The 22,159-nt window shown below is 58.9% G+C and overlaps 1 protein-coding gene across 2 annotated transcripts in view; it reads left to right on the forward strand.

The window, feature by feature from the left end:
* The window catches only part of KDM4B (lysine demethylase 4B), a 128,275-nt gene that overhangs the window by 96,154 nt on the left and 9,962 nt on the right, over window positions 1-22,159 (forward strand). Inside the window, exons 11-23 of one of the 2 annotated variants that reach the window (XM_053930563.1) lie at window positions 198-299; window positions 656-852; window positions 8,303-8,745; window positions 8,992-9,112; window positions 10,381-10,559; window positions 13,046-13,265; window positions 14,853-14,929; window positions 15,234-15,289; window positions 15,522-15,630; window positions 19,326-19,511; window positions 19,586-19,750; window positions 20,195-20,314; window positions 20,959-21,051. In XM_053930563.1, coding sequence (XP_053786538.1) covers window positions 198-299; window positions 656-852; window positions 8,303-8,745; window positions 8,992-9,112; window positions 10,381-10,559; window positions 13,046-13,265; window positions 14,853-14,929; window positions 15,234-15,289; window positions 15,522-15,630; window positions 19,326-19,511; window positions 19,586-19,750; window positions 20,195-20,314; window positions 20,959-21,051 — 2,068 coding nt within the window. The remainder of the gene's footprint in view (window positions 1-197; window positions 300-655; window positions 853-8,302; window positions 8,746-8,991; window positions 9,113-10,380; window positions 10,560-13,045; window positions 13,266-14,852; window positions 14,930-15,233; window positions 15,290-15,521; window positions 15,631-19,325; window positions 19,512-19,585; window positions 19,751-20,194; window positions 20,315-20,958; window positions 21,052-22,159) is intronic. The other variant, XM_053930564.1, reaches the window with a different exon arrangement.

Here is a 22,159-nt window from a genome sequence, read left to right on the forward strand (position 1 = left end):
CTGGAGGCCAGTGACAGGGTGACGAGGGGCGTGGGTGCAGGAAGTTCCCTGGTGTGGAGCTCCTGAGTGTGGAGAGGCACATGGAGCGGGGGGCGGGGCCCGACGGAAGCAGGTGCCCAAGTCGAGGCCCTTAGATGAGGCGTCTTCGGGAGTTTACACCAGTCCTACAGAAAAACTCCCTGACATTTACATTCTAGACAAATTAGTCTGAAAGAAAGCAGACACTGGAAAAAGACTGAGGAGGAGAGGAAACCAAATCTAGAGAGGAAGAAAGAGCAGAGCAGAAAGCCGGGGCTGTCGTAAGTGCACCTTTTGTTTCATTGGTCGTCTGGGCATTTTCCACCAGCCGCTGTTCCATTGTGTTCACACTCCCTGGCCTCCCTCCCCTCCACCTGGGGGCTCCTGGAGCCCGGGGTTTGTCCAGCCATCCCATCTCCTGCTGTGGTCAGCACCCGCTTGACACGACCCCCACCATCCCTGTTGCCCTCCCCGCCCAGCCTCTCTCCCTCCACCTCCCCTGCCCCATGGAGCCACCTCCTTCGGGCCCTCTGTCCACCAGTTCTGGTTGCGGGGGCTCCTACGGATGAGCACAGACCTGGGGCTTCTCCCCTCTGCTGTTTCGATCGCCTCCTGTCTCATGACTCTCCCTCTCCAGGTCTCACCGGAAACGCAGTCAGCCCAAGAAGCCCAAGCCAGAAGACCCCAAGTTGCCAGGGGAGGGGGTGGCCGGGGTGGCCCTCCCGGAGGAGACCGGTGGCAGTGTGAAGGAGGAGGGCACACAGGAGGCCGACCCCGAGGACGAGGAAGAGGATCCCCAGCTGCTGCAGGGCCGAGAAACAGAGGGCGCTGAAGGTTAGTTGTAGCCCCGTGGGCAGGCCAGGCTCGGTGCTCACGCCCACTCCTTCCTGACCCCCAGCTGGCATGAAGAGCCAGCGTTCACTGTGGCCACAGTCTCTGCTCTTTAAGAATCCAATTCATGAGCTTTCCTGGCTGGGCGAGGCATTTCATAGAAATGTACATTCTAGAGGGTGCCGCGAAGAGTCCCTCTTCTCCCAGAAACTGAAGAGAGGTGGTCTCAGTCTGTTTGGGCTGTTACCACAGAACACCACAGAACACCACAAGCTGGGCGGCTTAAAAACACCAGACATTTGTTTCTCATGGTTTTGGAGGCTGGGGATGAGGTCGGGGTGCCAGCGTGGCCAGACTCTGTGCGGGCCCTCTTCCAGGTTGCAGATGGCTGCCTTCTTGCTGTGGCCACGCATGGAGGAGCCAGCTAGCTCTGTGGCTGCCGTTATCAGGGCACTGATCCAATTAATGAGGGCCCTGCCCTGATGACCTGACCACCTCCCACAGGCCCCCCCTCCTAAGGCCATCACACTGGGAGGTAGGTTTCAGCGTATGCATTTTGGGGGACACAGACATTCAGCCACAGCAGAGGTGTGACCTGCCTCAGCATGAAGGAGGAGACCTGCTGTTTGTGGCCACACGTTGGCGAGCCTGCACCGGGGTCGTGGTGGGGGTGTCTCAGGAACACGCCCTTCACTCAGCACAGGGTGCTTTCAGCCATGGGATGTTAACACGTGAGCACTTTAGAGGTTCTCACTCCCGTGTTTTACGGTGTTTCCTTTTTGATGGCTGGTTTCGGTTTTCTAATTAGCAGCTTCAGCTGCTCCCACATTTGCATATAGCCGCTGCTCCCCAGGATAGCTTCGGGGCCTTCTCCTCTCTGGCCCTTTGCAGGCACTGGGCAACAGTGGGGGCAAGGGGGCAGGTCGCCTAGCAGTGGTACCTTGGACCTGGTCACAGTCCAGAGCTCACCAGGGGGTTCTGCTCAGACCCTCAGTTTCCCTCTCATGGCCGTGACTTGGAACACGTGAGCCAGCATGGCCCTGCCTGTGTCAGCGTGGTACACACATCAGGATGCAACATCGAGGGGACTGTCCATGGGGCACAGCCCGAGGTGGGCACATGCACCCCAGTGTACCCACGGGCTGATACTGAGGTTCCCAGTTAGGGAGTGCCTATCTCCTGGCTGACAGGGTGAGTGTCCCTGAGGGGAACCCTCAGGCACTCACAAGGGGGGAGACGGGAGAGTTTCTGAGTGAGTTGTGTGCTGGCACATTCCCAGATAGCCCAACTTGTGCCTGCCTAGTGGGGCGCCAGGCCACTGTCTGCTCAGTGCCCTCAGGAGGCCCAGAAGGCAAGATAGAGAAGCTGCCTGGCTGGAGAGGAGGCGTGCACCGGCAGTATCGGGCATAGGTGTGATCCCCTGCATAGGAAGGGATCTGGGGACTGAGCCATCAAGTCACTCAGAGATCCAGTGGAGGTGCCGTGTGAGCCCCATGCACAGAGGCCAGGGCTCGCTCCTGTAGGCCAGCTGTGGGCAGGCGGCACATCGTCAGGGTGCTGCTTATGTAGAAGCAACCGGAGAGTAGGCGCCTTGGAACAAAGCTGACAAAAAGTTAAAGACCTTTTTGGAGAAAATTGGAGATGTTTTTGAAAAGCAAGGAAAAATTGCTAAATAAATGGAGCCATCCATGTGCGCTGGGAAAAGCCCCCACTGAAGGTGCAGTTCCCCCATATTAGCTGGGGGCTCTCAGCTCCTTCCCGGGTCCCAGCAGGGTGCGGGGATGTTGGTCTAAATGTAGTCGGAGGGAGAGAGCCCGAAGAAGTGTGGGGAGGGGGGGGCTCTGGAGCCTGGCCATCAGTTCACAGGATAGGAGTGAGGACACCCTCCATGGCAGGTGGGAGAAGTGAAGGCCACCGTCTGTGCCCAGGGGGCATGTACGTCCAACGTCCCATTTACATGCAGTCAGAAAAGTCCTCAAGCCGGGCGGCGGCGGATTGTTGAGGGTGTATTCACATCTCCTTGGGCTGCCTCACGAAGCACCCCAGAAGGACGGTACAGGGGCTCTGAAGCCGTCTCTCGTCTCACTGGTCCGGAGGCTGAAAGCACGATCGAGGCGCCGGCAGAGCCGGTTCCTTCTGAGGCTTGCCCTCTTTGCATTCGCGTGGCGTTTTCCCTGCGCCACCTTCTCTGCCCAAATGTCCCTCTTTGATCAGGACGCCAGTCCCATTGGATTAGGGCTGCCCTGATAACCTTATCTGAACTCTTGACATCTGCAGTGGCTCCAAATAAGGCCACATTCTGAGGCACTAGGGGTAGGACTTCAGCATAGGAATTTGGGGCATGGGGGCACAATTCAGCCCATAACAGAGAGTACACACTCGAAAACCAAGAGAGAGGGAGCAGCAGGTCACTCCCCGGGGCTCCCAGAGTTTGGAGGTGGAGCTGAGCAGGACGTGTGGGTGCTCGTGTGCTGTGGTTCTTCAGGCCCTGCTCTGGCGGCGTGTGTGCTCCAGGAAGTAAAAATATGACCAAATGTGTGTGTTCTGTAAGGCAGTTGGCTGGTCGAGTTTGGGTTGGCATGGTTAACAATAAGCTCTCCAAGGTGGGGCCTTGGACCGAGGGCCTCATGGGGGCGCTCACTGACTGAGCAGGGTGTTCCTGGTCCCTTGAGAGTGAACCACATAGACAAACTGCAAGCCAGCAGAAGGGATGTGGAGGACACGTGCTGTCCCCACCAGTCGTCTGCCATCTGTACTCCCGTTCCCTTTCAACAGCCTCATCCCAGGACCCCTGGGGCTTTTCCCTGAGGGCTTCAGGGTCTACATTCCAGTGATTGTCACGGTGTCATGTATGGTGCCATGTGGTGGGGCCTCAGTGCCGCCTTCCAGGGCTGTGACTCCCATCAGCTTCCAGAGGCACATGAACCCCAGGAAGGATGGGGTTGTTTCCAGGGTGGCACCCCTGCTCAGGCTGGCAGTGCTCCCCAACTTCAGACACCCCATCGCTGTCCCATGACAGAGCCCTGTTTCCAAGAAGGAGGAGTTGAGTTGTGGAGGGTCTTCCTCTACAAAGGATGTGGTGCCTTTGGGGCACTGGACGTAGCTGCCACCGCTAGGGAGCCCTTGCTGTGGTCAGGAGCATCCTGGGAGCCATCTCTTGAGCCCTTGGTGGGAAGACAGGTCTGAAGACATTGAATAAGTATTCGCAGTCAGGGGTGACAGAAACACATGTCTGGGAATGAGTGGAAGATTTTAAAGTGGTTTTCAGACTTCCTTAATACCAGCTTAGTGTCCCTAGAAGCAGAAAGTGCTGAGGATCATGTCAGGTGTGAGCAACAGTCTATGTTTACCTTGCTCACACACTGAATGCTGGCAGTGTGGGAGTGCTGGGGGCGGGGGGGTGGGGTGGGGGGGGAGGGGCCCTGGGCTGGCTGATGGGGCTCTAGGCCTTGGGAGGCTGCTTCCCTGCTGCCTGCAGCCATCCCCACTCTGCACCGGCTGCCCGTGGTCTGGGAAGGGCTGCTGCCCTGGGATGGCCCCACAGCCTCCCTCCACTGCTTACCTGCTGTGCCCTGCCCTGACTGGGGGGCAGGGGTGAGGGGCAGGAAGGTGGCCCTGTCAGTCCTGGTTTGCTGGGACAGCAGTGGCTCCTTCTGCCCGCCCAGCAGTGGCCATCTCACAGGGCTCTTGCCCTGCCTGTGGCTCAGCATGGCCACTGTCCTTTCTCACAGCTTGGGAGATGGGGGCAGCGGGGCAGTGGCAGGATCCAGGAGGGCGGGTCCCACCATGGTGCCATACTGCTCCCAGGCAGAGCACGCAGCCAGAGGGGCCCCACCCCAATACCTCCCAGGGCCTCGAGGAGACGAGAGCACCCAGGAGTGTGAGCAGTAGCTGCTGTGGGCAGGTGCTGGTCAAGGAGCACCCGGTTTCAGGAGTGGCCTGACAGCTTGTGATTGGCTTTAGTTTAGGACAGCAGAGGCCCCTGTGTGCCGCAGGGAGCAGATGGGCTAGGCTTTTAGGAGGGGACTGCAAGTTTCACTGGAAGACACATCCTGCTGTACAGGACACCCCCAACCCCGGCACAGTCCAGCTGGGCCTCTCATTGGGGCACGCCCTGCCTCGGGCTCTGCACGGGAGGGTTGTGGAGTTGGCAGGAGTGTCCTGTACTGTGGGGACCAAGACCAGCTCGCCCAGGCTGTCAGGGGGTGAGGAGTGGGGGGTGTCGTGTCCCTGAACCAGGTAGCAGTCATGAGGCCACTGCCCCCCCTTCTGTGGGCAGCATACAGCAGAGATTGAGCTTGAGATCCCAGAAAAACCAGGTGCTCTCGCTGCACCCCCAGGTGAGCTTCGGTGCCATGGAGGAGCTGTGGGGGACCGCAGAGAACCGGGCAGGTCGATAAAGTCCAGTGGTGGGGGTGGTCTTGGCTCTGACATCCTCACCACTCCTAAAAATAGTCCTCAAAGGGCCTGGGCTGGCCTGCTGTGGGAGAGGCCCCCGCATTCTCCCAGAATATGTCCCAAACCTGAGGGGGTGGGAGGCCGCACCTGCTTGGGAGGGACCAGCTGTGACCCTAAGCCCTTTTTTTTTAATGTCCTCACCCAAGGATCTATTTATTGATTTTAGAGATAGAGGTGGGGGAGGAGAGAGAGAAACACGGATGTGAGAAACATCGATCGGTTGTCTCCTGTACAAGCCCTGACCTGGGATTGAACCTGCAACCTAGGTATGTGCCCTGACCGGGGATTGAACCCACAACATTTGGGTGTACAGGATGATGCTCCAACCAACTGAGCCACCCGGCTAGGGCTCTCTTTTTTTTCTTTCCTTGATCCTTTCGATGTGATATCCCTGCTCCATTTGGAAGCTGCTTCGAGCTCTGGCAGGCAGGGGGCTTGCTGAAGTCTGACAGTGTGGCCCCTGGCTGGGAGCTGCCAGGGTTGTGGGGAGGTCCTATGGTGAGGACAGCACCCCGAGGCTTCAGCTGTCCTTCCTGGCCTTGGGCTTGTCCCCTGAAGGGCCCTCTGGATGCTCCCCTCCCCTGACCTCCATCAGCTTCCCAGAGCCTGGGAGATGTGAAGAAAAGGCTCCTGGAGCTTGTGTCCCTCTTTGACAGCAGAGTCTCCAGCACAGGGAGTAAATTGGACCCACCATCCTCAGGAAGACAGACGTAGTGCGATTTCAATAGTTGCTCTGTGAGGGAGGGAGAAGGAAGGGAGGGAGGAATACTGAATTTCCTTAGAGAACACAGTGTTTATCCAAAAGTGCCTTTTACACAAATAGGACAGTGCCTCTGGGACCAGTCTCTGGGCTGGTCCTGTATATTAGCCTTGTGCTGCCCTGGGCACTGACCTCCCAGGCCCTCAGTCACCTCCCGGTCACTTTCTGGGGCTGCGACCAGGCATCGCTGAGTTATGCTTCACGTTTCTCCCTCGCCACTCAGCTGGATGGGATAGGGACCCTTTGTTGTGGGGAGCCATCCAAATTCCACTTCTGGAGTGGGGGGGAACATCTATTACTTCCTTTCCTTGGACAGACAACTTGACCAGACTCTTGAGGGGCGGGTGGGAGGGGGGCGTGGGGAGTGGTTAAGGCTCACCTAGGTGGAGCAGTGGTGAGGGAAGAACGCTTAGTGCCCCCAGAAGGCTCAGAATCTGAGGGCGGGGCCAGGGAAGGGGAGTTCCCATCGCCTTCTGGCTGATGGAGCCTTGCTTGAAAAACACAGGTCCTTGCCAAGGACACCATGGGCTATCCCAGCAGCCAGTGCAGGGCTGCAGCTGCAGGTGGGGGAGGGCAGGAGCAGGGAGGGGAGGGGCCTGGGGCCTGGCTCAGAGCCTTGGTAGCACCCCCATTGGGGGTGAGTGGGGTGATTCGGCTCCTCCGGCAGGGAGGTTCCTTGTTCGATCCCTTCTTGAGGTCAGTGCAGATCAGGGGTTAAGTGACCAGCCCTCGCCCTAGGGCATCAGCACTTGTTCCGTCATCTTTGGCTGAGGGACAAGGGCAACATATGGACGGGTTTTTATAGCAAGAGGTAGAAACGCGGATGCTGTGCTGCAAACCAGAACTCATTACGCTTCCCGTTGTCACCAGTTTCACACGGAGAAGAACAGGTCCTTGACCTCCATTTGTCCTTACTTTTCCAGCCTGAGACTCTCAGGTACGAGTTCCCCTGACCCTCCTGAGGCCTGTAGCACAACCACTCGTCGCGGGTTGTCCAGGAACCCCTTGGTCCCAGACAGCCAGAATAGTTGTCCCTTAGTTTCCAGCCAGTGCCCCTCCTTAGGTGATATCCTGAACCCCTGGGAACTTGGGACACACAGATGAGCTTTGTGCCCGTTCTCCAGATGGGGCAGGCGAGGCCGATGCTGGGGGATTTCCCGCTGTGCTCCCGGCTCCGGGCCCCTCTAGGCCACTGCCAGTCCTGTTGTCTCTGAGAGCAGAGTCCCTTATGCTGTGTGTTCCTCTTCCTGAGCACAGCAGGCTTCGTGAAGGCCATCCCCCGCAGAGTCCCCGAATGTTCTGGAGGTCAGAAGCCTCATGTGGGTCTCGTGGGGCTAAGCCCACGTGTGGCAGGGCAGGCTCCTGTCTGAGACTTCAGGGGAGAGCTGTTTCCGGCCTTTTCTAGCTTCTAGAGGCACCGCATCCCAGGCTTATGGCTCCTTCCTCCATTGTCAGCATCTCTCTGAGCTTTCTCCCGTAGTCACGGCTCCCTCTGACCACAGCTGGGAAAGGCCCTCCACTTTTAAGGAACTCCGCTAGAACGCCGGGTCCACCCAGACGGTCTCCATTAACTCAATGCCATTGGCAAAGTCACGCTGCCACGTCAGGTTCCGCATTCACAGGTCCCAGAGCTAGGACGTGGACGTCCCTGGGGGCCATGGTTCTGCTGACCACACACCCATCCTGGGCCCCAGTTAAAATAACTGAAGACACACCTTGACTGCTTCCCACCCCACCCCATCACCTGTCTGGAAACCCCCCAGCACTGGCCCCTGGGGTGGGAGGGCGTTTCCGGCCCTGCAGGCCCCTCTGGCTCTTGTGTGCCACTCAAGCAGCCACTTGTTTATGGTTTGCTGCCTGAGTCTTCGCTTTGAAAAACTCTGTAAGTTGTGTGTTTTCACTATAGAATATACAAAACTCTGAAAGTAAAACAAATCCTGCTTCCTCTCCCCCACTCCTTGGGAAAGACACATCTCTTTCTTCCACCTCAAGCTAATTTCAGAAAGTTCTCTGTGCACCTGCAGAACCCAGAGGGTGGGGGCTCCCCCAAGGCTTGGGTGCAGCTGCCAGTGTGACCTGGCAGTGGTTTGAACTTGCCCGAAGCCTCTGTTCTTTTGGGGAAGGCCAGAGGGGGCTTCTCCCACCTCCAGACAGCTCCCACCTGGGCCAGGGTGCTCGCAGGAGGGTACATGGCTGCTGGCCTCAGCTGTGATGGTCTTTCCTCTCTCCTCACAGAGGACAGGAAGGGCAAGCTGCGGCCAGCCAAGGCCAGGAGCGAGCGGAAGAAGAAGAGCCCTGTACACCCTCACCACCCACTCTTGCCCCAGCTGCCACCACCACTGCCCACCCAGTTCCCCAATGAGGAGGTGCTGCCACCCCCACTGGAGCCCCCAGTGCTGAGCCCTGGCCCTGAAGCCACTGAGGAGAACCCCCTGCCACCTCCCCTCAATGTCGTGCCCCCCGAGGCACCTGGCGAGGAGCTGGAGCTAAAGCCACGCCCCATCATTCCCATGTTGTATGTGGTGCCGTGGGCCAGCCCAGCCACATGTGACAAAGGTCGCGTGTCCTGCCAGCAGGCCTCTGAGCACTTTGCCCAGAAGGGCCCCACCTGGAAGGAGCAGATGGCCCCCATGGAGCTGACGGGGCCTGAGGAGGAGAGCGGAGCCGGTGAAGTACAGGTGGGATGGCCTCGAGGGTCCCTGGGGCTGGGGGTTCCACTTATCCCTGTGTACTGGCCACGGTGCTCAGGAAATGGCCCCTGTGGCTCCTCAGAGGCCTGCAGCGTAGGTGTGGTTTAGAAATCAACGTGGCTCCTGCTGCCTCTTCCTGGGGTCTCCCACCCCCTTCTGGGGAAACTGGGGCACTGCTGAGCTAAACTGCTTTGAGTCACAAGCTGCGACTCAAAGACGCCTCCTGTGTTTCAGGCACCGTCAACGTTTTCTAAGTTAAAGATGGAGATCAAGAAGAGCCGGCGCCATCCTCTGGGCAAGCCACCAACCCGGTCCCCTCTGTCAGTGGTCAAGCAGGAGGCATCCAGTGATGAGGGTGAGGGAGGATTCTGTCCCCCTGCTTGGGCCCCAGGATTCGAATAACTCCTGCTCTCTCACCTGGCACCTACCCCCAGGCCTCCCTCTGTCACCTGCCCCAACGGTCACCCCCACTGCCACCTCCTTAAGTCAGGCCCTTAGCCTCTGTCACCAGACTTCCTGGCCCTCAGACCTAGCCCCGCGCACACAGCCTGCAGGGACAGAGGCAGCCCCTGTTTTTGCTTGTGTGACTAGAGGAAACCTTTGCGTCACCCCTCCCTAGGCGGGCAGCTGTTAGCAACACCCAGGGCTCTGACCTGTGGCTGGCCACGGGTGGGTGACGCAGGGCTGGGGAGCTGCTAGTTGCAGCAGAAGTGATTCTTCCTGCCGCTGAGCGCAGCTGTGGACCTTGGAGAGGTTGGAACAATGAATGGGCTGTGGGAGCTGGAGCCGGAGGGGCGGAGGCTAGGAGATGAGCAGCTTGTATTTAACACTCAGCTGAGAGTCGGAGCCACTATCTCAGGGGCAGAAACCCTGGGAAGCCAATTTTTCATCTTCGGCTTTAGCCTTCTGCTTGAGATGCATGTGGAATTTGAAAATCATCTGGATGTTTTTTTTATTCTGAGTCTAACTTGAGGGCTAGTGCGGGTAGGGTTCTAGAAGCTCTATGGATCACAGGGCCCAGCTCCCAGGAATAGAAGGGATCTCGAGGGAGATGAGATGCGCCCTGAGTCCCTCCAGGCAGCCTCGGCCTTACAGTTGGGAGGACAGCGTGTCAACCATGCTAGCCCAGCCGTTGTGAAGGTTGGGGCCTCAGGACTGAGCCCCAGCTTCTGGGGCAGGCTCCCAGGGGAGCACTGAATGCAAGCACTCAGGAGACACAGCAGTGGGATGCTGTGGGTCGGGCTGGTAATGGAGGCCCCAGAGGATGACAGGCGTGGGCAGGAGACACCTGTCAGTGGTCTGCATCTTACCGTGATAGGACTTCCTGTTGACGCCACCCCCTCCCTGACTCCGAGCCATGCTTCTCTCTTGGCTCCTTTGAGCTCAAGAGGCTGTACCTGACCTGTCAGGGTCTGACCCAGCCCATCTCCCACCCCCAGACAGAACCAGCTCCCCACCCGGAGCCTGGGTGGCTTGGTGACCCCTTTGCAGAGACTCGGGCTACGTAAGTGGGGACCCATCACCACGAATGCTCTTGGCAGTAAAATACCCGCCCTTCGAGGCAGGGGATGGACCCTCAGGCATGGCTTAACTTTCTGCCTCCCTTTTCCCCACTTACTTCAGAAGCCTTCCCTTTCTCCGGGGAGGACGACATGAGTGACCCCGAGGCCTTGAGGTCTCTGCTGTCCCTGCAGTGGAAGAACAAGGCAGCCAGCTTCCAGGCCGAGAGGAAGTTCAACGCGGTGGCTGCCCTGACCGAGCCCTACTGCGCCATCTGCACCCTCTTCTACCCCTATAGCCAGGTGAGCGGGTGGCCTCACGGGGCCACACAGGACCCAGCAGCATCCGTCTGCTCTCCTACGTGCCAGTGTTTGCTTGAGCTGAGAGGAACTCTGGGGCAGGTGATGGGGAAGAGAACCCATTTGCTATAGGAGCCACAGTGGGGTCAGCTGAGAGCCCGGAGGACTGGAATGGGACAGTGGGGATGGGACAGTCAGTACAGCAGGCAGAAGCCCTTGGCAGTTCAGGGTGTGCTGGAGCCTCCCTTGTGAGGGCCACAGAGAAAGAGGCCAGTTTCCGAGTTCTATCTGTAGGTACTTGTCAGTGGGCAGAAAAACAGGGCCTTGGATGGAGGGGTGTGGGTACGGCATGCATGTGTCACAGCCACTGTCCTCGGAAAGTTCCTCAACGTGGCCTGGTGTTGGTGCCGCCTGGGAGCTGGGGGGCAGAGGCGTGGTGACTAGCCGAGCCCCAGAGGTGGGCAGGGGCCAGGCAAAGACCCCCACGTGGCCCAGCTGGGACACCAGTGGTATGAAGACCTGATCCATCTCCACTGAGCCAGGCACTGTGACCTGCACACTTTCCAGACAGGTCCCCTCTGTCCTGTGTTTTCCAAGTTGGGGACCTGGCCTTGCCCTGCACTTCGTCCTCTGCCATCAGCCTGCCCAGTTTCCCTCTTATTTTGTCCCTTATCCCCTCCCCAGCCCTGACCACAGCCTGTCTTCGACCTTTTTCTCCCCGCCGCAGGCCCCATTCTTCCTCATAGCATCTCACACGGCCAGACCAGGTGTTTGGGAGGCTGCTGCCCATACACTCCCTTGCTGGAGACTCTGCCGGGCTCACCTTTGGCCTAGCCACATGCCCCCATGGCCTTCCTCAGCTATGACATCTGCCCCTACTCTCCCCAGCCCACACAGCAGCAGTATGCTCTGTGATGTCCCCCAAGGTCTCCCACCCACCCAGCCCTCTGCCTTGCCAGACAGATTTTCATTCTTTGAGTTCACTTATCTGTTACCTCTTCCGGGAAGCCTTCCCAGACCTGCTGTCTGAAGGCTGGCTCTGGGATGTCCCACCCTGGGCTCCCCTGGCCTTCCTCTGCTCTGCTCCTGCCTCTGTGTTTATCCACCCCTGGATAGTGAATCCCAGGAGGATATAGCCATGTCTCGCTTGCTTTTTCAGGTCCCCTCCCCCTAGCCTAGTACCCGGTACTTTCTACACATCAGCTTAGCTGCCCTGAGATCAGTGCCCTGTGCCGGCGGTGGTGTGCTCGTCTCCAGAGCTGTCTGGACCCACTGTCTGTTAGGGGATGCAAATTCTAGGGGAGGAAATGAGTAATATCCAGATGTCCTCTCCGGGCACATCCCCCCTAGAGCTGCTGGGGAGGCTGCCGGGAGTCAGAGTGCTGGGACCCGCAACTTCGGGTGCGAATCTCCTTAATTCCAGCTGTTAGCGAAGAATTGTGACTTTAATCAACGCACAGTACCAGTGGGCTTTGTGGGCCAACTGCTTCCAAAACCTGGAGTCCTCAGACCCGGGACCAGGTCTTGCTGGCCCTCGCTGCAAGCAGGGCTATGGCTGGACATTCTGCCTTTTTCAAAATGAAAGTCATTCTTGACTAATGGAGGCAACTTAGAGGGGTGGGAGGAGCCTGATACAAGGCTGATTTCAAAGCTGGCCCCCTAATCTGAAGTTCCATCATCCCCCCAACACCTGGCATTGTTCCCCCAGTGGAGTCTTTCTTCCTGGGTCAGGAGCAGGAGCAAACCCTCCTGTCACGCCTTGGAGGGCATCGGGGAGCCCTGCTGCCCTGTGGCAGTCCTGGGGTGCTGGATCCTGGTGCCGTGGACAGGGTGATCTCACCACGTTCTCTCCGTGGGATGAGATCTGGAGAACCTGTTGGAGACTGGGGGATGGCCATCGTGGGGCACATACTGGAGGTTGGGGAGTACCCACACAGGTGCACAGATAACACACCTTCAGGTGGTGGTCAGGGCCACAAAGGCAGACAGCAGGACAGCGGGCTGGGGCTGTCTGGTCCCATGGGCAGGCAGGGTCCGGAACAGATCCGAGGGCTCCGGGCAGGGGAAACAGGTGTGCACAGGCACTGGGGCAGCATGGTGCCTGGCAGCGGGGGTGTTGGGAGAAGAGCAGGGCCCACGTGGCTAGAGGAAGAGGAGAAGGGGTTTCAGGGGCAAGGCATGGGGGGCAGCAGGATGGTGCCGGTGCTGCATTCAGATGTGACCCTAGTGGGGGGTTTTCAGTGGGGGCAGGACAGGGTTACGTTTGGGGGAGCAGGGTTGAGGGATGGACGGGGAGGGCTGGTGCGCTAGGGAAGCCCTCGAGGGGCCGCTCTGGGTGTCCTGATAGAAGGCCCCAGTGCGGTGGCTGTTTGGATACAGAAACCACATGAGGCGTGGACCAAGGGAGTAATGATGGCCCCGAGGCAGGGTTTAATGATGACAGGGGGCCCCATGGAGTGCTCTCCACTAAAGTTACCCCACTTCTGCAGTCCCTACAGATGGAGAAGGAGGCCCCACAGGCCTCCCTCGGGGAGGGCCCCTCCATACCACCTTCCAAATGCGGCCAGAAGACACGGCCACTGATCCCCGAAATGTGCTTCACCTCCAGCGCCGAGAACACAGAGCCACTCCCAGCCAACTCCTACATCGGTGATGATGGGACCAGCCTGCTGATCGCCTGTGCCAAGTGCTGCCTGCAGGTCCATGCCAGTGAGTGGACGACAGGCGGCCTGGGCTGCAGGAGGACTGTGGGGGCTGCGGTGTGTGGCCCCTGAGCACCCTCCTGGGCTGGCCACCCTGCCTCTGTGCATCAGGGGAGAGCTCTTTCCTCCTGGGCTGCAGTTTCAGAGCTTTCAAAGGACCTGGCATCAGGGGGCAGGGTCTTGGCCTTCAGGGGCAGACTTCCTGTCCTTCCCCCTGGCCAAGGTGGACCTGCCTGGTCAGCCTCCTTCCGGACAGTTCTGTTGACCCTTGCCCCGCCCTCTGGGTCCTGGGAAGCAGCAGAAAGAGATTCAGTGCTTGTCAGGTACACTGACGATTTTCAATTCTGTGCTTTGGGGCCAGAGTTGATTGTAAAGTTGCGATTCTAGGGAGGTCCGGGGTCTGATTTATCTCTGCCATCAGCGACCATCCTCTCCCAGACCCTAAAGCCAGACCATGACCCAAGGAGACAGGAGAAGGGATATCTGCCCCCTTCTTGGGTGTGAAGGCCGGAAGTGGGAGGTTGAGCTCCCTGGAAGGAAGAAAACCTTATGGAGCCATTTAACTCTGTATGCCCCCTGCCCTGGGGAGGAAGGCAGCCGTAGGTCTCTGTCCTTCGTTTGTCCCCACAGAGGCTACCCAGGGCTCCTGTCCGCAAGTCTCCTGGCTCAGCTTTGTTGGGCCTGGAGGGAGACGCTCTGCTCCAGGGCAGGCTCCTGGGGCCACTCTAGGGGGGCCTATGGATGGGGTCGCAGGGGCAGAGTCACCCTGCCCACCACCTTAGGAGGCAGAAGGCTTAGTATGGGTATATTCCTTGAGACCTGGCCCTGGAGAGAGGTAGAGCCCCTACTTCCTCCAGGAGCCAGGCCCCCAGGTGCTGACCTTGGCTGACTGCCTTGAGGGACAGAGCAGGGGGTCCAATGTGGACTCTCAGGCACCTTGCTGTCCTTTGGGGTCTCCATAGGGACACAGCCGCATTTTTGTGGCCCTGCTCTCTCCCTGTGTTTCTACTGGGGACCCCTCTGCACCTGGCCACTGCCCACTACAGCCAGTGGAGCCCAGTTTGGTGGGTGACAAGCCCCAGATGACTGAGGCCCCTGAAGTGCTGCTGGGCAGTGACCCAAGGGTGAGGCAGAGTCCCTTGGTCTGGGGCGTGCCCCTTTGTTTGCCCTCCTCCACTGTGCCCTCTCCCCGTTTCCGAACCATGACCATGTTGCAGAGCAAGTCGCCTTGGTAAATCGGAGCCTCTGACTTGTGGTTTCAGAAGTGGCTCTTCTGCCCGCATGTTGGGCTGTCCCAATCTGAACGCCAGTGTCCACAAGGCCACCTTTGCATGTCATGCAACTTCTTGGTCACTTTCCCAGGGTCTCAGCTTAGCAGAGCTTGGGAGGGGGACCCGAGGGGACCCTGTTCCCCTTCCCAGCACCTGTTTCCAGACCTTTCTCCTGCTGTATGCTGTGCCCTGGACTGAGGCAGAGGGGACAGTGAGAGCAGTCTCCCTCGGTGCCGAGGCGGGGTTCCAGAGGCCCCGTCAGCCTAGTGTGCAGCTGCAATGACAGGCGTGTCCTGACTCAGCCGTCCTCTGCTGCCTTCCAGGTTGCTACGGCATCCGCCCAGAGCTGGTCAATGAAGGCTGGACATGTTCCCGGTGCACGGCCCACGCCTGGACTGCGGTAACTCACCCTGCAGCTGGGGTACTCGGAGAGCTGTCCAGCCCCATGGGGGAGCCAGGCCTGGGCCCTAGGCTTGCCAGGTCCTGCAGGGTGACCCTGGGCTGGTGGCCTCACCTCCCTGGGTCTTGGTTTCTTCACCTTGGCAGTGAGGGGGTGGAACCGACACACTCCTGGCCCCTCCTGTGGTGGCTCCTAGTTTGAAATGTAAGGACCTAAGGTGGGGGAGACGGACCAGGCCCCAGAGCAGTGTGGGGGCAGCCCTGCCCTGCGCCCCCCTCACCATGGGCTTGTCTGGTCCCTGCAGGAGTGCTGCCTGTGCAACCTCCGGGGAGGAGCTTTGCAGATGACAACCGACAGGAGGTGCGTAGAAGAGGTGCTGCTGCTGCTCCTCAGGGCCTGGGGTTGGGGGAGACCAGGAGGAGCAAACAGTCACTCAGACTGTCCCTTAAGGTCCTGCAAGCCCTGGCCAGCCAGCAGCAGCAGCGTGGACAGGAGCAGTGCCCAGAGTGGAATGACATGGAGGAGAGGGGGGACGGGGGGGGGGGGGGGGGCACCCGTGACCTTTGACCCTACCCCTTCCCGCCCTCCCCAGGTGGATCCATGTGATCTGTGCCATCGCAGTGCCCGAAGTGCGGTTCCTAAACGTGATAGAGCGCCACCCTGTGGACATCAGTGCCATCCCTGAGCAGCGATGGAAGCTGGTAGGATCCCTGGATCTTGTCATGTTGGGTGGGGGAAGCGCCAGGAAGCCAGGTGACATCAATTTCCGCTTGACCAAAAGTATTGCTTCTTGAATAGTGCCAAAGGCACAAGGTACAAAAGTCAAAAGGCACAAAGGTGCCCAGAAAAAGCAAGTCCCCCTCTTGGGTGCAGCAGACTCCTGGCTCCCGGGCCTCCGTGCGGAGGTGGCCTTTACATGCCCTGGGGCTCGTGTGGTTTCCACCTTTTTCACAAGCAGGAGCCGCACACACGCCGCCCTGTACCTTTCTTGCTGCCTAACTGGCCCCTCTTTCTTTTTTTTAAATTGTGGTAAAAACACTTAACATGAGGTCTTCCTCCTGAACAAACCCTTCAGTACACAGCACAGTGTCATGGCCGCAGAGCTCGCACTACCCCGAGCACATGCAGTGTGGACCGTGCAGGGCTAGCACCTGCAGCCCCCCCCACACCCCCCCACCCCCGTGACTAGCACCGCCCCCTTCCCCGGCCCCACCCCCGGCCTCTGCTTCTCCCAGTCTGACTGTCGCATGGGCCTCGCATCAGTGCAGTGCTGCAGCACTCGTCCCTCTGCGTCTGGTCTTTCCCTCTGAGCTTACGCCGTCAGGGCCCGTCCATGTTGTCACGCATGACAGGCTTTCCTTCTTTCTCACGGCTGAGTCATAGTCCAGTGTGTGTGGCTGGACCACATTTCTTTACCCTTCATCCCTCAGTGGACACAGGCTGCTGCCGTGAACACAGTTGTGAGTACGAGCAATACAGTTTATCCTTGTATCGTTATTTATTAATTATTGTATTATTTGCCACACAAACAACTGTAAACCTTCCTTTGCCCCTCCCCACATATCTCTTCAGGATCCTGTTTTCATTTCCTTTGCACATATACCCAGAAGTGGAATCGCTGGGTCGTGTGTCAGGGCCGTTTTGAATTTTTCGAGGACCCTCCACACTGTTTTCCATAGTGACTGCTCCAGTCTGCGTTCCCCCAGCAGTGCAGGAGGCTCCCTTTCTCCACGTCCTCGCCCACGCTTATGTCTCGTCTTCTTGATGATAGGTTCCTCGTGGAGGTTTGAATTGCGTTTCCCTGAGGGTCGGTGGTGCTGAGCACCTTTTCATGTGCCTGTCGGCCCCCTGTGTGTCTTCAGAGAAATGTCTGTTTACGTCCTTTGCTCGTGTTTAAATCGGGTTGCGTGTTTGCTGTTGATTTGTCAGAGTTCATAGCTAGTCCCTCTTAGTCCACGTCGAGCCTCCCCCTCTAAGGGGCGAGTGGCCATCCTTGGCCAGGGTGCTCTCACTGGTAATGGTCACCCGGGCGAGCCTGGGGGCGGGCGGCAGGCAGGGTGGGCAGAGTGTGGCCATGACAGCGCGCACTGGCTTCCATTCCTGGCCTGGCCGCCGGCCAGCTGTGTGACCCCAGACAGACTGCTTGAGCTCTCTGTGCCTCATCCTTCCCATCCGTGGCAGTGCTCGGCACAGCGCACGTTGATGGCCTCACGGTAAAGCGCTGACTATGCTGTCTGAGCGCCAGCGCCTGCTCCTAAGGTTATCGTCGCTGTGAGTTTGTGGCAGCCGTGCTGGGGATGCGTCCCACGTTCAGGGATGTGTGGCACCTCAAGGCCCTTGGCTGGGGCATCCGAAGCGTCCATGGTTGCTTTTCCTGCCTGGCCTGTTTCCCAGCTGCCTGGGGCAGTCCCGAGGTACTGATGCTCCTCCAGGCCTGTGGAGGGCAGAAGGCAGCCATGGTGGGTGCCTTGGGCTGTGGGCAGTGGGCCTGGTGGGGAGTCCTGTGGGAAGGAACAGGGACACCCACCTTAAGCCCACAGGTGCTGGGCCACCAGGCAGGAATGAGTAGGGGCTGAGGGGGACGGGGCCTCAGCATGGGGTGCTGGGAGCCAACGGGCGATCATGAAGAGGCTGGTGGCCTGCAGGTGATTAAGAGCGTAAAAGCCGCATCATTCAGGTGGAGTGATGGTGCGGCGCACAGCCTGTGATCCATCCTCCCCCCAGACGCTTTATGGAGCATCTGACATTTCCAGCTTGCAGCCTCTTCATTACCAGCACTTGTAACGATGAATTAAAAATCCTTTTACACGAGGCTTGCTTGTACTGCCTAATGGAGCTGTGCGAGGAAGCCAGTAGTTAACTCTTGCTTGCCCAGCTGTCCGCCCACCTTCCCGGGGCCACACACAGGCCACGTGCTCAGGAACAGCTACTCCTAGTCATCGTCCATCAGTCTGTATCCCCAGTACTCCCTGGCCACTGGCTCCGGGGGTCCTGGTAAATAGGGGCTGGCCCTGTCCAGCCAGTGGTCTGAGCCATGCGCTCCCCCCTTTGCTCAGCTGGCCTGGGTCCTGGAAGAACCCAGACACCAGACAGGCCCCGTGCTCAGTGGCATGATGGGGGCCTGGCCCACATTCCTCATGACACAGAGACTCAGGATAATGAGCTGCCACCCACGGGGACGGGGCTGGGGGGGATTGTGCTTTGAGTCAGGCCAGGCCTTTGGCTTTCTCTGGCGCTTAGGTGGGGCAGGTGACATGTGTAAGATCTTGAGCCCTGCTGGCTTCCAGGGGGGACAGCTCCTCCTGGGGCCTCAGGGCAGCTGTGCTCACCCCTGCTGTGTGGAAGGCCCAGGGCTGGAGCGTTGATGCGGCGTGGGGCATGCTACATGTCAGTGCCTGTCACCCGGGCCAGTGGGAGAATTAGGTATTGACAGTTTAATAATGAAGTATCATTGCCATTGATTGGTTCAGCAGCTCCTGCAGCGCCCTTGGCCACCATGCTTATCTGGCTTTTGAACATGGTTTACAGAGTGATAAAGGCGGCTTATTAAATGCTCAGAGGGACAAGAACCTGGCATCCGCTGAGTTGGGGGCGTCGGGGTGGCCCTGGATGCTGAAGCCGTGGGAGCAGGTCACTCCAGGCAGGGGGCATTCCCCCCACAGGCCCCCACAGGGGATGACAGGCTTCACTCAGACCCCCCCACACTTATGAAGGAAGCTACTCTGCAGTGCTTTTTATTCAAAATTAAGATAGAAATTTACCATTTTAAAGTGAGCTTAAAATTCACTAGCTTTTAATATGTTCACAGAGTTATGCACCCATCACCTCTAATTCTAGAACATTCACCCCAAAAGGGAATCCATCCCATTATCAGTCACCCCAGCCCCTGGCACCCCGCTTCCTGTGTCTGTGGATGTTCCTGTTCCGGACGTGTCACATGAACGGAACCACACGCTGTGTGTGTGGCCTCTGTGTCTGGCGTCTCTCACCGAGCACCGTGTGTTTGAGGTCCCTCCGCGCTGCAGCGGGTGTCCCTGCCTCGTGTGCTGTTGTGTTAGGTTGTGGCTGAGTAGCGTTCCAGTGTGTGGCTCATCGGGGCCTGGTGCAGGCACCGCTGCGGAGGGGCCAGGGGAGAAGGGTCCTGGAAGTGGTCCTGGGGCTGGAGGGGGAGCCACAGGCTGGGTTGGTTTGGGGGTCTCTCCACCGTGGTCAAGAGTCCAGCTAAGGGACTCCCTGGGCTTGTTCCAGGGTACCTCCAGCTAGCCAAGGCCGGGCTGCTATGGCCTCTGTAGCCCTGGGTCTTGGGGGTCACTCCCGGGGGACAGTCCTGGGGGTGAGTCCTGAGGGGGGAGCCAGGTGTCTGCGTGAGTCCCATCTGCCCTCCACGTCACCCCAGAAATGCGTGTACTGCCGGAAGCGGATGAAGAAGGTGTCCGGGGCCTGCATCCAATGCTCCTACGAGCACTGCTCCACCTCCTTCCACGTGACCTGTGCTCATGCCGCCGGGGTCCTCATGGAGCCAGATGACTGGCCCTACGTCGTCTCCATCACCTGCTTCAAGCACAAGTCGGGGGGCCACACGGTGAGTGCCCGGCCCTCCCGCCCTCCCATCACCTGCCCACCCCAGCGCTGATGCGGCCCTCTCCCGCCCCCCAGGTCCAGTTCCTGAGGGCTGTGTCCTTAGGCCAGGTGGTCATCACCAAGAACCGCAATGGGCTTTACTACCGGTGCCGTGTGATCGGCACCACCACGCAGACGTTCTATGAAGTGAACTTTGATGACGGGTCCTACAGTGACAACCTGCACCCAGAGAGCATCACTGTGAGCTACAGGCGGGCGCCGGGTGGGCGGGGCTGCTGTTGAGAAGCCGAGAGGTTGCCCAGTGCCTCACAGCAATCACCTGTGTCCAGGGTCACTGTGACCCCACTGGACAGGTCCAGGCCATAGGCCCCCCGCAGGGGAAGCACTGCCTGTTCCTGCAGAAACAGAACAGAGAGCATTGTCGGTCTAGATGGGCCTAAGCATGGGTGGCCCTCCAGGGTGGACAGCTGCAACTGTCATCCCCCAACCCCTCTCGCCCACCCCCGCCCAGCACCGGCTCCTGTGTGTCCGGTTTGAGAGTTCGTCAAAGAGCGCCCCTGGCTTCTCGCTACAGTCAGAGCGCAGGCCGCACAGCACGGGGAGGACCCGAACCTGATGGAGCCCATGGGTGCCTGTGCCCAGGGACCCGCCACTCACCTCCTGCCAAATTCTTGCCTCCGACAGAGTAGAGACTGTGCCCGGCTGGGACCCCCGCCTGAGGGGGAGTTTGTTGAGCTCCGGTGGACTGATGGCAACATCTACAAGGCCAGGTTCATTTCCTCTGTGACCAGTCACATCTATCAGGTGAGCAGGGTCCTGACTCCCAGGCGTAGGATGCAAGGGGCCTACAGGCGTGGGCGGGGCCCTCGCATGTCCTGTTGGGAACAGACCGTCTTTTGCTCACCTAACCGAGAAGGTCAGGGCTTGCTGTGTTTTTAAGTTGGGAGGGGCCTCAAATTGTCTAATATTTTCCTTTTGACACATGTTTTCTTGATGTGTGTGTGGTAAACAGAGATCGCATAAAATGTACTGCTTTAACCATTTTTAAGCATGCAGTTCAGTGCCCCTGATTTTTTTTTTTTTTTTTTTAAATGAAGGTGGTTGTGAGTCTCTTCCCATGTTTGTGGAAGGGACATTGTTCACAAGCGTGGGGTCTTAGAAGAAGAACCACGCCTGTCCCAGCAACCACAGATGACAGTTGCAGATTCTTTGCTGATTTGTATTCTCTTCCATTGTCTGTGCCCCCATCACTTTTAACCACATCCCTTTCCCCTCACTGCCCGTACTTGATGAGTGGGGACGGGAGCAGGTGGTGAGGACGCCCCTGGACCAGCGCCCTCCTTGGCAGTAGAACCGCATCAGCCGAGGGTGGTGGGACCTTGGCAAGGACCATGGGAGCCAGTCAGTGGCCCTGAGACACCAAGCCTGAGAACTGTGCCCCTCGGCAGGTGGAGTTTGAAGATGGGTCCCAGCTGACAGTAAAGCGTGGTGACATCTTCACCCTGGATGAGGAGCTGCCCAAGAGGGTGCGGTCACGGCTGGTAAGTGGCTTCATAAGGTGGGCTTGGGGTGAGCTGTCTGCAGAAGCCCTTAGTAGGCATCAGGGATGTGGCCTTGACCTCCCTGCAGTGGCCCCTGCTCCCACTGGGGGCAGCTGAGGGCAGCTCCCAGGGAGGGAGCCTGTTCTGTGGCAGATGGGGGCAAGTTGGAGGGCCCTTCCCAGTGACAGCCCAGCGAGGGGAGATGAACCTGCACTGGCCGGCCTCCTGGGCACATTGTGACGTGCCCCGTGCTTGGAGCATCTGCCGCCTGCACACAAAATCTGAGCTCCGAGGTTGGCAGTGTAAAAAGAAACGCTTTTCCAAAGCTCATCCCCTTTCAAAGGGAACAGTGAGTCCCAGAGGCGGGAAGCGACCGGCCTTGTCTCCTGGCCTGCTACTGTTCTCTTTCTTTTGTGTTTAATCCAAAGACCAGGTTTTGAGGAGCAGGCAGCTGCTGCTGTGGGTGAATGAGCTCAGAGTGGGCGCTGGTGGGGGTTGCACCAGCAGGGGGTTGCTCCCCTGGGGAGCAGACAGGAGCTTCCGACAGATGAGCAGCTGCTCCTCCTTCCCTCTGGATGTCCCGGCCCTCCTCCGGGCCAGCCACCCGGACAGGCCTGCCAGGGGCCAGGGACTGGGATATAGGGTCCCCTGTGCCCCGCCTGCCAGGAGGCTCACACACAGGATTGGGGGTTTACACGGAGCCAGGAGCACTGAGAAGCCATCCCCAGTGACTGACTAAGCCTCTAGGAAGGTCATCAGGTGAAGGAGAGTGGCCTTTGGCCCCCAGCAGGGCAGGCACGCAGCTCAGCCAGGTGCCTGAGTGGACTCCCTATTTCAGTCGGTCCGGGCTGCTATCACAGAACCCCGTAGACTGGGCGGTTTACACATCACGCAGGGCTTCTCACAGTCCCGGAGGCAGGGAGTCCCAGGTCAGGGTGCTCAAAGATCTGGTGTCCGGAGACCCACTTCAGCCACCTTCTGGTGGCCTCACGTGGAGGGGAGATAGAGATTAGTTAGATAGAGATATAGAAAGAGAGAGAGAGAGAGAGAGAGAGCGCGAGAGCCCTCGCTGGGGTCCTTTTTGTAAGGTTGCTAATCCTGCTCACAA

Source organism: Desmodus rotundus, chromosome 9 (assembly GCF_022682495.2).
Source record: "Desmodus rotundus isolate HL8 chromosome 9, HLdesRot8A.1, whole genome shotgun sequence".
In the NCBI taxonomy this organism is placed as follows: Eukaryota; Metazoa; Chordata; class Mammalia; order Chiroptera; family Phyllostomidae; genus Desmodus; species Desmodus rotundus.